General features: G+C 47.0%; 1 protein-coding gene across 2 annotated transcripts; it reads left to right on the top strand.

The window, feature by feature from the left end:
- The first annotated feature begins 6,662 nt into the window (after nucleotides 1-6,662).
- LOC125547413 (protein ACCELERATED CELL DEATH 6-like) lies at nucleotides 6,663-13,102 on the top strand. 2 transcript variants are annotated; one of them, XM_087514426.1, is made up of 5 exons: nucleotides 6,663-6,801; nucleotides 10,185-10,819; nucleotides 11,157-11,318; nucleotides 11,418-11,692; nucleotides 12,349-13,102. In XM_087514426.1, exons 2-5 carry the CDS (start codon nucleotides 10,201-10,203, stop codon nucleotides 12,946-12,948), a joined length of 1,656 nt encoding a protein of 551 aa, XP_087370552.1. In that variant the 5' UTR covers nucleotides 6,663-6,801; nucleotides 10,185-10,200; the 3' UTR covers nucleotides 12,949-13,102. The 2 variants fall into 2 exon arrangements, with proteins under 2 accessions (XP_087370552.1, XP_087370551.1); XM_087514425.1 differs by having other exon boundaries at nucleotides 11,157-11,692.
- Nucleotides 13,103-16,342: the final 3,240 nt, after the last annotated feature.

The following is a 16,342-nucleotide window of genomic DNA, read 5'->3' as shown; positions in this document are numbered from 1 at the left end:
GCCGAATATAACCTGTAGTAGGAGGGAGCCCGTACAATGAGCCCCTGGGCCTGGCGTTACTCCTTTAAAGGTAGTATTGCTATGGCGAATTTGTGTTGGGTCAAACCCCATCCCGCGGATTGTATCCTGATATATTAAGTTTAGGCTGCTGCCGCCGTCCATCAAGACTCGTGTGAAGTGATATCCGCCAATTACTGGGTCTAATACCAGGGCAGCCCATCCTGCGTGTCAGATACTTGCTGAGTAATCGTGATGGTCGAAAGTGATCGGTTGAGACGACCAGTGGCGGGACTTCGCGGTGACAGGCACTTGGGTATATTTTCCTGGGAGTGCTGTGTTGTTTTTTCCCTTGATCACGTGTAACACGTTTACTATTTTGACTTCTGGTGGAAATTTCTTTTTTTCCGCCGTGTCTTGCTTGGGAGGCTCGTCCTCGTCTTCACTTGGTGTATCCTCCCCCTTATGTACGGCGTTGAGCTTGCCGGACTGCTTGAAGACCCAACATTCTCTGTGGGTATGATTAGCATCTTTACCAGGGGTACTATGGATCTGACATACTTGGTCCAGAATTTTGTTGAGGCTGGACAGTTCATCCCTGGTGCCTTTAGGGGGCGGCTTTTGACCTGGCCGAGAGCTTTTGAATCCGGCATTTACTGTCGTGCCCTTCGTGCTGTCTTCTTTATTTCGACATTTGTTATTGCTGTTGCGCCGTGATTTCCCGTTTCCATCTCTAGCTTCAGATGTGCTGGGGTCGCTGGTGCTGCATCCGGACGGTCGACAATCTGGTTCTTTTTAGTAAGAAACATGTTCCAAAGCTTTCGGGCTAACTCTCCGGGCTGTTGAGTTATATGACTCAAATCGTCCGCATCTGGAGGTCGGACATAAGTCCCTTGAAATTTTTCCCGAAAGGCGTCTTCGAGTTCTTCCCAACTTCCAATGGAGCTTTCGGGGAGGCCTTTGAGCCAGTGATGAGCTGGCCCTTTGAGCTTGAGGGGTAAGTACTTGATGGCGTGGAGATCATCTCCTCGAGCCATATGGATATGGAGGATGTAGTCCTCAATCCAGACCCCAGGGTCTGTTGTTCCGTCGTATGCCTCTATGTTTACGGGCTTGAATCCCTCTGGAAATTCATGGTCCAGCACCTCATCGGTGAAACATAGGGGGTGTGTGGCACCCCTGTAGCTGGGTTTATCCCGTTGTTCGGATGTTTGTTGTGTTGCATTGTATGCTGGGGCGCGCTTGCGTGGTCCATAGATGGATCTTGATGCACCGTCCTTTGGGTGCGAGCCCTCGCATGGGTCGCGTGTTGTATTTTGAGCGGCGTTGTATGCCGCTCTGTGTTGGTAGAGGGGTCGTCTATCCGACCAGGTGGCTGCTTTGATATTTGGTTGTGGGGGGTCTGAGGCCTCCTCATCGAATTCGGGTAGCAGCTTCCGCTTTGGGTAGCTCTTGGAGGGGCGATTGTCACCGTACCTTGCTGCTGTGTTGAGTATTTTACTCCATCTGATTTGGAGTTTGTCTTGCGCGGCCTTGAGCCTTTACTTTTGCCTTTTCAGACTCCTCGCGGTGGCAACAAGCCTTTTATGGGCAGTCTGCTGCTCTGGGTGCCTGTCCGGCGTTATGTCGTCCGGACCATTATCCTTGATAGGATTTGTTTGTTCGGTTTGATTATCCGGATTGCCGTTGTCCGGTAGCGGTTCGCCCTGCTCCAGCGCTGGGGCTATGTGATCACTATTTCTGTCGAGGCAGGATTTGGGGCGGCGCTTGCGTCGCCGCTTTGACTCCTTTTCGAGGGAACAAGCCTTCGGTGCGTCCTTCCGCTCCTCGTCGTCATCTTTTGGTGCGTCCACCATGTATACGTCATATGACGAGGTGGCATTCCAGGGCCCAGTAGGCGCTGGTTCTTCATCGTCTCCTTCATCGGCGTCCATACCGTCGATGTCTTCGGAATCGAAGTCGAGCATGTCGGTTAAATCGTCGACAGTGGCTACAAAGTGGGTGGTGGGTGGGCTTTAAATTTCTTCGTCGTCCGTATCCCAATCTCGCTGACCGTAGTCCGTCCAGGGCTCTCCTGATAAAGAGAGAGATAGTTTAGTGATTTCGTAATATCGCCAAAGGGCGAGTGCTGAAAGATGTCCGCGGCAGTAAACTCCACGATCGGCGCCCAATCGGATTCGATCGGCAGAGGCGCGAATGGTTCGGAGTCCGGAGAGGAGTCCGGCTCCTTGGAATCACGAGTCTCGCGGAGTGCGGGGCTGGTGTTCGGCTCGATCGCCGCTAGGATCGCAGCCCCCGAGGCGGCGTCCACCCACCCATCCTCGATCGGCGTAGTTGGCTCTGAATTAAGGGTCGAAGCCGATGCGGGTGCGGCCTTCGGGGCACTGCTAGGCGGCACAGCTAGATCATGCTCGTCGTGGCAGTGCGGCGCGCTCGGCAGTGGGTCGAATCCCTCGAAGATCAAGTCCCCGCGGATGTCAGCTGTGTAGTTTAAACTTCCAAATCTGACCTGATGGCCAGAGGCATAGCTTTCGATCTGCTCCAGATGGCCAAGTGAATTGGCCCGTAGTGCAAAGTTGCCGAAGACAGAGATCTGTCCGGGGAGACAAGTTTCACCCTGGACCGCATCACTACCGATGATCGTGGGAGCCATCAAGCCTGACGGCGACGACACAGAAGAACTCTCAGTGAAAGCACCAATGTCGGTGTCAAAACCGGCGGATCTCGGGTAGGGGGTCCCGAACTGTGCGTCTAGGCCAGATGGTAACAGGAGGCAAGGGACACGAAGTTTTACCCAGGTTCGGGCCCTCTCGATGGAGGTAAAACCCTACGTCCTGCTTAATTAATATTGATGATATGGGTAGTACAAGAGTAGATCTACCACGAGATCGGAGAGGCTAAACCCTAGAAGCTAGCCTATGGTATGATTGTTGTTGTCTATGTTGTTCTACGGACAAAAACTCTCCGGTTTATATAGACACCGGAGAGGGTTAGGGTTACACAAAGTCGGTTACAATGGTAGGAGATCTGCATATCCGTATCGCCAAGCTTGCCTTCCACGCCAAGGAAAGTCCCTTCCAGACACGGGACGAAGTCTTCAATCTCGTATCTTCATAGTCCAGGAGTCCGGCTGAAGGTATAGTCCGGCCATCCGGACACCCCCTAATCCAGGACTCCCTCAATGGTGTTCAAGCATCAGGGAAAGTTTGTTCAGTTGCATGGAGTATCAGCAGTGGCGACCGAGTGCCTCGCCATTTTGACAGTCCAACTGCAGCTTATGCAAATATAAGAGTCAGTAAGATGTCTAGTGCAACTATGTGCAATCAAGGCTGATGTTGAAGCGGCTGAAATACCTATAGTAGTAGGCGCTTTGCTCAAGGAATTTGCTTCTTTGTTTGATGAGCCTAAAGGATTACCTCCTTCCCGTCCTTTTGATCATGCTATTGATCTGCTGCCCGGAGCTGCACCAGTCAACATCCGGCCTTACCGATACAGTCCAGCGCAGAAAGACGAGATCAAGAGACAAGTGGCAGACATGCTAACTCAGGGTATCATTCAAATTAGTCGCAGCCCCTTTTCATCTCCAGTTCCCCTGGTTCAGAAGAAAGACGGAGAATGGCACTTCTGCATAGATTACCGACACTTGAATGCGATAACTATAAAGAATCGGTACCCTTTGCCGATCATCAATGAATTGCTTGATGAGTTGCATAGATCCAAATGGTTCACCGGTTTGGACTTGAGATCGGGTTATCACCATATTCGGATGAGGCCATCGGATGAAGCTAAAACTGCATTCCAGACACACCACGGTCACTTTGAGTTCAAAGTGATGCCTTATGGGGTGACCGGGGGACTTAGCACATTCCAGGGTGGAATGAACATTGTGCTTGCACCTCTTCTCCGCCACAGGGTTCTCGTGTTCATCGATGACATTCTGGTGCATAGTATAACACTGGAAGGGCATGTACTGTTGTTGGTATTCCAGCTGCTCACGGAGAATCAAATGAAGGTCAAACTGAGCAAGTGTGCATTTGCGCGCAATCAGCGTACATACTTGGGCCATGTCGTTAGTGCAGAGGGGGTGCAGACTGATCCAACAAATATTGACAAAGTGCAGAAATGGCCTAGCCCTCAGTCAACTAAGGAAGTGCGACAATTCCTGGGTCTGGCAGGATATTACCGGAAATTTGTTCGTCATTTTGGCATCATTAGTCGACCTCTGACCGAATTGCTGATGAAGGGAGTGGTGTTTCGATGGACACCGCAGCATGAGGAATCCATCCAGGCACTAAAAGGGGTACTAACCAGCGCACCAGTTTTTGGCAATGCCCAATTTCTCCAAGCCATTCGTGGTGAAAACGGATGCATCAGACCAGGGGATCGGTGCCATACTGATGGAAGATCAGCATCCAATCGCATTCTTGAGCCAAGCCTTGGGTCCCAAACTCCGTACTCTCTCGACATATGAAAATGAGAGCTTGGTTGTGCTAATGGCTGTGGAACATTGGAGACCCTACCTGATGGCAACAGAATTTATTATCCGAACAGATCACCGCAGTTTGTCTTGCCTCGATGAACAAAGACTGACAACCCCTTGGCAACATAAGGCGTTGACGAAATTGTTAGGTCTGCAATACCGGATTGAGTACCGCAAGGGGTCTGCAAACCAAGCGGCTGATGCTTTATCTCGGCACCCTGAAGCTACAGCAAATGCGATCTCTGTCTGTGTACCTCGATGGTTGGAAGAAGTGAAAACTGGCTATGCTCAAGACCAACAGTGCTCTAAAATCTTGGCAGATGCAGCAGTCCAAGAGCCAGCAGAAGGACCCTTCCGCATCCAGGATGGTCTGATTCGCTACAAGGGGCGAGTGTGGATTGGCAACAACCCTGCTGTCCAGAAAAAGGTGTTGGAAGAACTGCACTCAGGAGCAATTGGGGGGCACTCTGGAGTCCAAGAAACCTACAGTCGTGTCCGTCAGAATTTTGCTTGGCCGCAATTGAAGCAAACCATCAAGGCATTTGTGAAACAGTGTTATGTGTGCAAACAAGCTAAACCAGAGCATGTTAAGTACCCAGGATTGCTACAACCACTGCCGGTGCCCGGGGAAGCATGTGAGATGGTCACTCTTGACTTTGTGGAGGGATTCCCTACATCAAGAGGGTTCAATTCAATTCTGGTTGTTGTGGATAATCTCACACGTTATGCACATTTCATACCACTTCGACATCCATTTTCAGCTTTCCAAGTAGCGAAGGCTTACATGGACTATGTCTTCAAATTGCATGGGCCTCTAGATAAAATGGTCTTGGATAGGGACCAGATTTTCACCAGCAAGGTATGGCAGGAGCTTGCTAAACTCTCTCATATCAAATTGAATATCTCCTCTGCTCGGCATCCTTAGACAGATGGCACCACAGAGCGAGTCAACCAATGCATGGAGCTTTACTTGCGATGTTTCGTCCACAATTGCCCTCGCAAATGGATGGACTAGATATCCTTGGCAGAGTTCTGGTACAATACGTCATACCATTCCGCGCTCAAATCAACTCCGTTTGAGGTGTTCTATGGACACAAGCCAAGATTCTTTGGTATCTCCAATGTGGCCGATGCTACTGTGACAAATTTGGCGCAATGGACGCAGGACCGAGAAACAATGGTGGCCCTTCTGCGACAACACCTGAATCGGGCTCGCCAATGGATGAAGGAAAATGCGGACAAACACTGGTCTGATAGAGTGTTTGCAGTCCACGATTGGGTCTACCTGAAGTTGCAGCCATACGCCCAATCTTCGGTGGCAACTCGAGCTAACCATAAACTTTCCTTCCGCTACTTAGGACCTTTTCAGGTGTTGCAGCGTGTCGAGGAAGTGGCTTACAAGCTTGACTTACCGGAGCACGCAAGGATTCACCCGGTGGTGCATGTCTCTCAGCTCCGGGCTGCTGTTCCTCCCAAGACCGCGATCATGCCAGAGTTGCCTACTCTCGACGATGACGTCCTGCAGTTCCAGGTACCTGAGGAGATCGTGCAGCGTCGCGTCATGCAATGTGGGACGCGTCAAGTCGAGGAAGTGCTGGTTCACTGGTCCGGGTTCCCAGCTTCATTGGCGCAAAGACAGGCGTTAACTCAACTCCAGCCCAGCCCAAACGGGAGAGAAGGCCCAACAGCCGCTACATCGGCCCAGCCTGGAGCAAGTGAAGACCGTATATGTAGTGAGTGAGTGGAGTGCCAGGGTATCATTGGACCACCAAACCTTTTGGCCGCCATTGGGCGTGTATCTCCCTCCCCATCCCAGGCTCTATTCCTCAATCCTCAATTCTTGCTGCTACATAATTCCTCTCTGTAATCGAGTTGTTGAGGACGAACCGGTAGATCAATTGAGCCAGAGTTATGTATCGTATCACTATTAGAAGTAGATCCATGGGATCCCATATATAATAGTACCAAAAAGCGAAATACTCCCTCGTCTAGAAATACTTGTCCGAGGAATGGATGTATCTAGATGTATTTTAGTTCTAGATACATCCATTTGTATCTATTTCTACGACAAGTATTTCCGGACGAAGGGAGTACGATACAAAATCGAGGACTTGGATCCTGAGCAGCTGGTCAAGGACATTACCGAATCAAGTGCGGAGGCCAATGTAAGGGGTCATTAGTTTAATGCTCCATCACATGGCTAATCAACTTGATGACTCCCAACGCTCCATTAGTCCCTCTGCTCGCCTTCTCCATCGAACATTAGTGAGCGGGCTGCTGGATCTCTTCATCTTTGCCACTACGTCTCTCTGCTATTGTGTGAGGTGAGTACCTGCTATTTCACCATATTTATGCCCATTTTTCTTGTTATAGCTACCTTGTTTCTTCCATTGCGAGTTTGATTTAACGACATTTTCTTGCGTCTCATGTGAGACACAGTGGTCTAGTCTAACTTAGATGTTTAGATTCAAAAATCACAATGGAAACAACAACAAAACGAAATGCACAGGTAGCGGAAATGGAATGATAAAACTTAACTTTGTTTGCTTGCTTTATATATGTAACTGCATTGCCTTGTTTGATTTAGTCTTTTAGAGAACATGGTTAGAACTTAGAAGAGAAGTATTTTGGACAGCAATTCCGCTTCACACCTTGAACGTTGCTGGCAATGGACCCATGTCCAAGACAAATGGATGAAAAACATCACAACTTCATGCATCAAATGCAAGAGCACATAAATCACATTAAGAAAATCACAAAAACCGCAATCCAAACATGCAAAATGCTCACCCAACTTCAGAAAAGAAGACACCAGATCCACCTTCATGCTGCCCATACTCACATCTACCACACCGGATGTTCTTGCTCCGGTACCCACCGGCTCCTTGCCCACCGATCCACATCCGCTGGCTATATATGTAGCGCCCCCCACTGCCGCGTCCAAACTCTACAGTACAAGGTGAAAGTTTATCATCTAGTTTTTCCATCAAAGTAATTGTATTATTGATAGTTCAAACTTGAATCCTGTATTCTATTCTCCTCTGTCCATGCGGAAGGCGACTCCTTCATATTCCATGTTTTACATTCTAAAGTGCTATAGTAGTATATCTGTTTTGCAATGACCATGTAGGCGCCTACTGAGTTAAACAGACTCATTCGACCGAGGTCAAGTAGAGTATATACAACAGCCAATCCAAAATAGCATCTCAAAAAAGGAAAAGGAAACCCAAAATAGTTGGTTTGAACATGTTACTGCATGTTACCATTCAGCTACTCAACAGGTCATTATCTGCACCTGGTTTCTTTATTCGAAGGGTTGCTGTTCATTAATTGATTGGATCTAGCTAAACCCAACTAGTTAGTTGCAAAATTGATCTTTGAGGGATAAGTTTTTATAATGAATCATACATATACTAGGACATTAAGGGCCAAAGCCCATGTTCCCATCCTAGCTCATTGAAAATGAAAGACAGTCTGATCAAGCAGGTCATCAAGGTTTTCATTCTGGATCTTAACAGCGTGCGGTGACACTCAAGGTTCCATCCTAATTATGGTGAATCGACTGTTACTTGCCAAAAATTGAGTGCTACAACGGTAATGCGTATCAGTAGCTTACTGAATGGGTACACAAAACTTGGACATTACTCTTGTATATTTTTTTAAGTACTAGACCATGACCGCGTTTCACTGAGTCTGGAACTCTGGATCAGGTCAACTTTACTGTTTACTAAAGATGCTATCAACGTGCTAATCAACTACTCCCTATGTAAACTAATACTACCTCTGTCCTGGTTTATTGGTCCCTTTGTAATTTGTGTTGAATTTTGACCAAATATTTAACTGACAAAATGTTAGTGCATGTCAACAAAAATTATATCTTTGGATTCGTATTTGAATATAGTTTTCAATGATATAATTTTTGGTGACGTGCATGAACATTTTGTTAGTTAAAATTATGGTCAAAATTTGACACAAAATACAATGGGGACTAATAAACCAGGACGGAGGTAGTAATAGTACTAAGATAGTGATCTAAAATGTCTTATATTAGTTTACAGAGTGAGTACTACATAAATCATCTTATAATTACTAAATGATTGAGTAATTAATCTTTTGTCGTTAGTTCAGTGGGCGCCCAAATTTTGTCTCAACTCTGCATGCAGAAGCGGACATGCTGGGGCGTGTACTAATTTTTGTGGATCGATGTACTGGCAGCTCCTCGATCCATGTTGGGTGTTGTTTACTAGTATGCAGCAGGTCAGTTTTTTGGTAGATGAAAAGGGCCAAAGCCCCTTCTCTTTGAAAACCAAACACAGTCTGATCAGGCCAAGTTATTTTATTGGATCAGTTGTGGATCTCGATAGCTGTCAAAGGCGTGCCGTGTCCTTAAAGGTGCCATCAGACGACGAATATCAAATGATCTATATGCACGAATGTCTAGACAAATTAAGCTAGTAATACCGAAGGGTTGCGTAGACTTTATAAATGCAGCTAGCTTTCGCCCCAGTAATGTGTTTAGGCAAGATTTGAGTGCTATAGGGAAATGCATCTGGAAATGGGGCCGTAGCTAATTAATATCATCAGTTAATATTCTTAGTCTCTAGTTAGCAGTCGACCCCATCATGCCTCAATTCTGATTGTGGAGACACTAGCCAAACAGAATGGGCTATATTTCTGATCAGAAGGCAACATCTTAATCTTGTAGCTCATCCTTCCGACACCGATCTAAGACAGCTAATATTCATTACAGGTCAGGTCAAGTTTTATATTGATTAGAAGTTCCCCATTACATGCCTAATGAAATGATACATGCACAAATTAACTCAAACTGAATTGGTGCGTTGACTTCCCACTCCTTAAGTTGTTGCCATCGGCTTGTATGGAATGCTAGTATGCCTGCTAGCTGTTCTCTTCATTGTGCGACTACGTTCGTTCTCTCTGCGGTTGTCTGAGCGAGATGTGCACTTCTACGTCGACGAGATTAATCATGCCAAAGGATGTTGTTTTGTTTCGTTTTGACTGTAATTGGCTCGTTTCTTCCGTTGCTTGCTAGTTTGTTGTTTAGGGAATCTTCTTCTGTTATTAGTTTGATTTTTACGGAATTTTCCTGCGCCCCCCTTGACTTGAGCCCCACAAACGCCATTGACAGTTTGCCACGACCTCGCATTGAACCGCCGCCGCCTCCACCCTCCTCCCCCTACCCATTAGTCATGATGCTAGGCCCGGATCAGTGGGCATCCCAATTTTGTCTCAATTTTGCACAAAGTGGTCAGGCTATGGATTACTGTGCTCCTACTAGCAGCTAGCTTCTCCGTGTCGGGTGTTCTTAACATACGCGTGCATTTACGGTCAATAAAGCTAGTAGGTCATTGGTTATTTTTCACTATATTATAAGCATAGATATCCCCATTGGAAGAGAATTAAGCAGCACCTAATCTAGCTAGCTTGCTAGCATTTCTCTTCTCCATTGGAGTACCCCATTCACTTTCGTTTGTAGCCAAGTGCGTTACTTAGTATTTCATCGAGTTAATTTATTCTTAAATTTGCTATAACTACCCCGTTTTCTGTTGCTACCATTTTGAATAATTTTGCGGAACCTTATTGCAAGTAGAATTAATGTTGGCATGATTTACAGATTTCCTCTTCAAAACTAGCGGCTACTCATTTACCCATCATTGCATTTGTTCCCATTTTTCTCCTCCTGCAGTTAAATCAGAATATAGATGGCAGATAATACATCAACAACTAGTTCATTGGAAGGACGACGTGAAGAGCTATGGATGGACCAACACCTCCTGGAAGCAGCCACATCCGGGGATTCCGCATTAATGAAGGCCATGGAATTGCAGAATCCAAGCATGCTTCTTAGAACAACTCCAGCTGGGAACACCTGTCTTCACATATCGTCCATCCATGGCCATGAGGCATTTTGCACGGATGTGGTGGCCCTGGAGGCGTCTCTTCTCACTACAGTAAACTTGGATCGAGAGACGCCACTTCTCGCGGCGGTGAAAAGTGGATTTGTCATCTTGGCTTCCGTTCTACTCCGATTGTACCGTGAACGGCGATTGGGCAAGGCAATCTTGGAAAAAGACATTGATGGCTGCAATGCACTGCACCATGCCATTCGCAGTGGCCACAGGAAGCTTGCGCTGGAGCTGATAGAAGCAGAGCCGGCTCTGTCGACACATGTGAATAGAATGAACGAGTCACCCATGTATATCGCAGCGATGAGGAATTTTACTGATATTTCAGAGAATTTACTTGAAATTCCTGATTCTGCTCATATGGGACCATGGGGCCAGAACACTTTGCAGGCTGCTGTGAAAAATGGAAACGCAGGTGAGAACCAGTGTGTGCATGTATATATTTCCCGAGTTTGGGACTGTAGCAATTGTCCATTGATGCCCTACAACCGCTGTGTGGGTGCATGTGGTTTCGTAGCATGGTTGCCTGCTCATCTCTATAGTACAACGAGATGCCGAATTATTGTTTACTCTTGGTATTTTGTTGCTCTATTAGTTTACAACCGGGAAAAAGAATTTGAATATACGGTATTATCTAGCGCACGGTACATTGATGTTCTGGAACTATTCTAATATACCGTTACTAGTCCTCACAAGGACTATCATCATCCCTTTGCTAATTAACCGTTGTTCATGTACTGATTTGTTTTCAGGTTTGGCTAAGAGAATTATGGAAACACGTCCTGGGCTGGCCAAAGAAGCCGATAACAATGGGTGTACTCCACTAAGTTCAGCTGTATACCGTGGCCTGGTTGACATGGCACGAGTATTGCTGGAACATGATTGCTCTTTAGGGTATGAGGTGCCAAGTAACGGTAATCCTTTCCTTAGTTGTGCTGCATATGAAGGTCACCTAGATGTTGCTCAAGAGCTTCTTAAACACTGTCCTGATACTCCTTACCGTTCAACACAAGATGCCTGTTGGACATCCCTCCATGTAGCTGTATACGAGGATCAAGTGGAGTTCACAGAATTCATTTTGAGGACCCCACAACTTCGGAAACTCATTAACATGCGAGACTCCAACGGTAAAACTGCTCTACATTTGGCAGTAGAGAAGTGCAATCCTAAAATGGTTGCTGCTTTGCTGTCTCACGATGATATAGACACAACTGTGCTTGATAACAAAGGTGTTACACCAGCTTGGGTATTAGCTCATGTCATTGATCATGCCAAGACTTTAAACTGGGTATGTATATTATCAATACACACGCACGGTTACAAATAAGAAAAAAGAAACTACTTTACTGTATTGTTCTGAAAGCAACTCACCATAGAACCATCAATGCCGCAACATACAAATGTTTTTCTAGTCCACTATTTGGCTCCGTTCTAAGTCTAATAGTGATATAGAAAACTTTATATTAAAAATTGAAATTTTGTTTATAAATTTATATACTCACTCCGTTCCTGAATTTACCATAATGTAGTGCGTATAGATTTTATTAAAAGTCCAACTTTGAAAACTTTGACCAAGTTTTACAGATAACTATTTATATCTACATACAAAATATATAAAATATATAAAGTATGAAAGTTCATTTTATAACTAATGATATAGTAGTAGCATTCTAGATTTAAATGTTTTTCTTGATAAATTTGGTCAAAGTTTGTGATGCTTGACTTTTCAAAAAATCTATATGTACTACATGATGGAACAAAGGGAGTAACATATTTGTACTTCCCTATTTCCAACATTGTCGACCACTTTGCTTATCAGTTTAAATATATGCTCAAATATAATTTCGTTCACTTTTTCTCAATACTATAGATCCATGTAATAGAATTGCTAAGCTCTGTTATTACACTATGATCTCCATCTGCGCCTTCTTTGAATATATGCAGAATGAAGTGAGCATGCTTATGGTGAGAGCTGATCCCCGAGATGCCAACACTCTTTATAATCTTCACACGCATACCAAACACAAAGCGACCTTGGAATCAAGGAAGGAAGCGAAGTCACTAACTCAAACACACACAACTAACACTTCGCTAGTGGCGATCCTCATCACGACAGTCACCTTTGCCGCTGCCTTCACCCTGCCTGGAGGATACAGCAATGACGCCGGAAGCGAGGGACTTCCCATCATGTCTAGGAAGTTTGCATTTCAGGCATTCTTGATTTCTGACGTCTTAGCAATGTGCTCCTCGTTTGCTGTCGCCTTCATATGCATCATAGCAAGGTGGGGAGATTATGAGTTCCTGATTTATTACATATCCGCCACTAAGAAGCTCATGTGGTTTGCATACGTGGCAACAACTACAGCTTTTTCAACTGGTTTGTACACGGTGCTGGCTCCACATCTCCATTGGTTGGCTATTGCAATTTGTCTTGTGGTAGCTTTGTTGCCCATTCTCACAAAACTGTTGGGCGAATGGCCAGTTTGGAAGCTCAGATTACGGTTGGGTAAAGCTTTCAACTCAGACCTCCTTGACATGGTGTGACCTCAACAATTCAACTTATGGTTATGCTTTCTGATAATACTTTGCAATATGTAATCAACATTGTTTGACAGGCTGCTTGTTTTGTTAACTCATTGGCACAAAATATTACTACAATTCTTCTATTTGTTTCAAACTTAGGAGAAACTATTATACTCTTCTTGTGTTCCACTCAAATCTGATGCATTGAGTCCAGCTCTATAGAGATGATTCATGGCATCTGCAGCGGCAATGGCCTTTTTTGCCATAGGCATGGTGCATTGCAGCATCACATCAAGCCATCCGCAGGGACAAGAAAACGGTATTTCTCACCAACATTTCTTTGAAAAACGGCAAGGTTTAGCCACTGGGAAACTAAGGATGACTCACAGGTCAGAGAAACCAACCCAATAGACCGAGCGACAAACAACATTGAAGAACCGACCACCTAACTAACAGAGAAACCAACACCACAGGAGCGGAAGAGGACACAATAGGGACATGGTAAACTGAGCTGGTATGAGGTAGACAACGACCTCAAGCACTATCTACCACCTTCTTCTTCCTTACCCGCCACCCGTGTATGAGTGCTTAACACTAAAACCCATGCTGGGCTGGTCAGAGATGACATCCGGATACTAAGAGCAACTCCAACACGGCGACCCATTTCGTCCGCCGCCGTCCATTTGGGTTGCCGTGGACAAAAGTGTTGGCCCAACGTGTCTGTTTCGCTTTTGTGCGGACCCATTTCCTACCCAAATTTAGTCCTGAAATGCTTCGGCGTGGACGCAAAATGAACACGCCACGTGTCCTATCGGTGTTCCGCCACGTCCTCACATGGCGGCCGGTCAAATACCTCCTACGTCTTTATTAATGATGACCGCAGACCGTGGGCCCACACGTCAGCGACGATGGGCGACCTTTTTTAATCTGAGCATGTGTGTGTGGGGGGGGGGGGAGGGTGGTGTCCTCATCCTCTTCCAGCCTCCCGTCTCCATCTAGCCACCCTTTTGCTCCGCCTTCTGCGACAACCCTAGCCACCATTCCACGCGCCACCATGGGCTTCTTCGCCGGCAAGAAGAAGAGCTAGGCCCCCGCTGGCCCTTCGCACGCGCTCCCCCGCTTCTTTCGACGCCCGCCTGCTCGACGAGGCAGCGGATAAGCGTCCCAGTGCACCAGGCGAGGTGGCATTGAGAGCACCGCATTCCCATCTCGTACCCCGACATCAGCATGCCACATGACTGGCATTTGGATGCGTGGAGGGCGGCGGTGCCGCGGAGGGCGCGTGCACACGCGATGGAGGTGCGGTGCCGGCGGTAGCAGGTGATGCCGGCAACGCCTCAACCTCGTCACACAGCAGACTCTCCTGATTGGGAGGTCTAGTTCGCCCTAGAGCATGACGAGCAGCGCCAGCTCGGCATCCAACACGTGTGGGCTGGCACCTCGCCGCCCCTCGTCGTGTGCGACAAGGACCAGGAGGAGGAGGCCTCCTACTAGTCGCCGTTGGCGGCTGCCTCCATGAAAGCGAGGAGGAAGAGCGGCACATGGCAGCGGAGGAGGAGGCCATGAAAGCGAGGAGGAAGAGCGGCATAAATAAAACTTAATAAAAGATAAAATATTTTTTGGTTTTTTGGTATATAGATATGAAAATAAAAGATTGCAAGAATAGTAAATCGGAAACTAATATGATGGAAAATAGACACGGGGGCCATAGGTTTCACTAGAGGCTGCTCTCCTGAAGGCAAATAATACGGTGGGTGAACAAATTACTGTCGAGCAACTGATAGAAAAGCGTAAAGTTATGACTGTCGGTGTCAAAACCGGTGGATCTCGGGTAGGGGGTCCCGAACTGTGCGTCTAAGGCGGATGTTAACATGAGGCGAGGGACACAATGTTTACCCAGGTTCGGGCCCTCTTGATGGAGGTAATACCCTACGTCCTGCTTGATTGATCTTGATGATATGAGTATTACAAGAGTTGATCTACCACGAGATCGTAGAGGCTAAACCCTAGAAGCTAGCCTATGGTATGATTGTCTGTTCTCCTACGGACTAAACCCTCCGGTTTATATAGACACCGGAGGGGGCTAGGATTACACAGAGTCGGTTACAAGGGAGGAGATCTACATATCCGTATTGCCAAGCTTGCCTTCCACGCCAAGGAGAGTCCCATCCGGACACGGGACGAAGTCTTCAATCTTGTATCTTCATAGTCCAACAGTCCGGCCAAAGGATATAGTCCGGCTGTCCGGAGACCCATAATCCATGACTCCCTCAGTAGCCCCTGAACCAGGCTTCAATGACGATGAGTCTGGTGCGAAGATTTGTCTTCGGCATTGCAAGACGGGTTCTTCTTCCGAATACTCCATAGAAGATTTTGAACACAAGAATAGTGTCCGGCTCTGCAAAATAAGTTCCACATACCACCGTAGAGAGAATAATATTTCCACAAATCTAATCCGCTGACACGTTTAGCAACATGACATCATGCCATGGCCCGATCTTTATTCGAACCATTTTTCTCAATCAGCACTGCACATATCGCGAGGCGGTTTTCTTGACACGTCTTGTCAAGGCAGAGATCATGTCCCCCTTATTACGGGATTCTCATCAATACGGACGTGGGTACCCCAATCGTGCCCGTTGGTATGACTCCTCGATTTAGGCAAGTCCCAAACAGCCACGAGGAGGACGCTTGATATTCACCCTCTTTATAAAGAGGCCAAGGCCTGTTCTTTTTTCCCTCTTGTACTCAATCGAATCCTTCCCCCGCCTCGAGTTCCAACACCCAAGGCTCAGATCAGGTGCTTCGGACCTTCAACCATGTCCGGATCCAACCTTCAAGGTCGGTGGATGCCTTCCTCTGTCACAGAGGAAGACATCAAGAAACTAAGAGAGGCCAGGTATTTGACCCTCGAAATCTCGGACAGGCTGCCTGCTCAAGGGCAGGTCATCCCCACTCCCGAACCCGGCGAGAGCGTTGTATTCATCTCTCACTTCCTCCGAGGGCTAGGCCTCGCTTTGGATCCCTTTGTTAGGGGGCTCATGTTCTATTATGGACTGGATTTCCATGACCTGGCCCCAGATTCCCTCCTTCACATCTCGTCGTTCATCGTCGTGTGTGAGGCCTTCCTCCGCATTACCCCACACTTCGGCCTGTGGCTCAAGACTTTCAATGTGAAGCCAAAGATGATCGAGGGGCGACACGCCGAGTGCGGAGGTGCCTTAATAAGCAAAAGTGCTGATGTTCCGTGGCCAGAGGGTTCCTGTCCCAGAGGTGTCTGGTTTATAGCAACGGGAGTGGTTTTATATCACAGCTCCCCGAAGTACCAAGTGGGTAGCCGCCCTGCCTTTCGCTCGGGTCCCCCACTACAAGTGATGTCATGGATCAACAAGGGGCTGAATTGGGGGCCAGTAAA

This window comes from Triticum urartu, chromosome 3A, assembly GCF_056163025.1.
Source record: "Triticum urartu cultivar PI428250 chromosome 3A, HENAU_Tu73, whole genome shotgun sequence".
Taxonomy (NCBI): Eukaryota; Viridiplantae; Streptophyta; class Magnoliopsida; order Poales; family Poaceae; genus Triticum; species Triticum urartu.
Note: the sequence above shows the minus strand (reverse complement) of the source record. Positions and strands in the feature narration are given on the sequence as shown.

Excerpts from the sequence above, each read along its gene's own strand:
- LOC125547413 (XM_087514425.1), top strand. The coding sequence starts at position 10,201 with ATGGCAGATAATACATCAACAACTAGTTCATTGGAAGGACGACGTGAA. Across the intron at positions 10,820-11,156 it reads TGTGAAAAATGGAAACGCAG|GTTTGGCTAAGAGAATTATG; the intron begins GTGAGAACCAGT and ends ATTTGTTTTCAG. Across the intron at positions 11,693-12,348 it reads ATGCCAAGACTTTAAACTGG|AATGAAGTGAGCATGCTTAT; the intron begins GTATGTATATTA and ends GAATATATGCAG.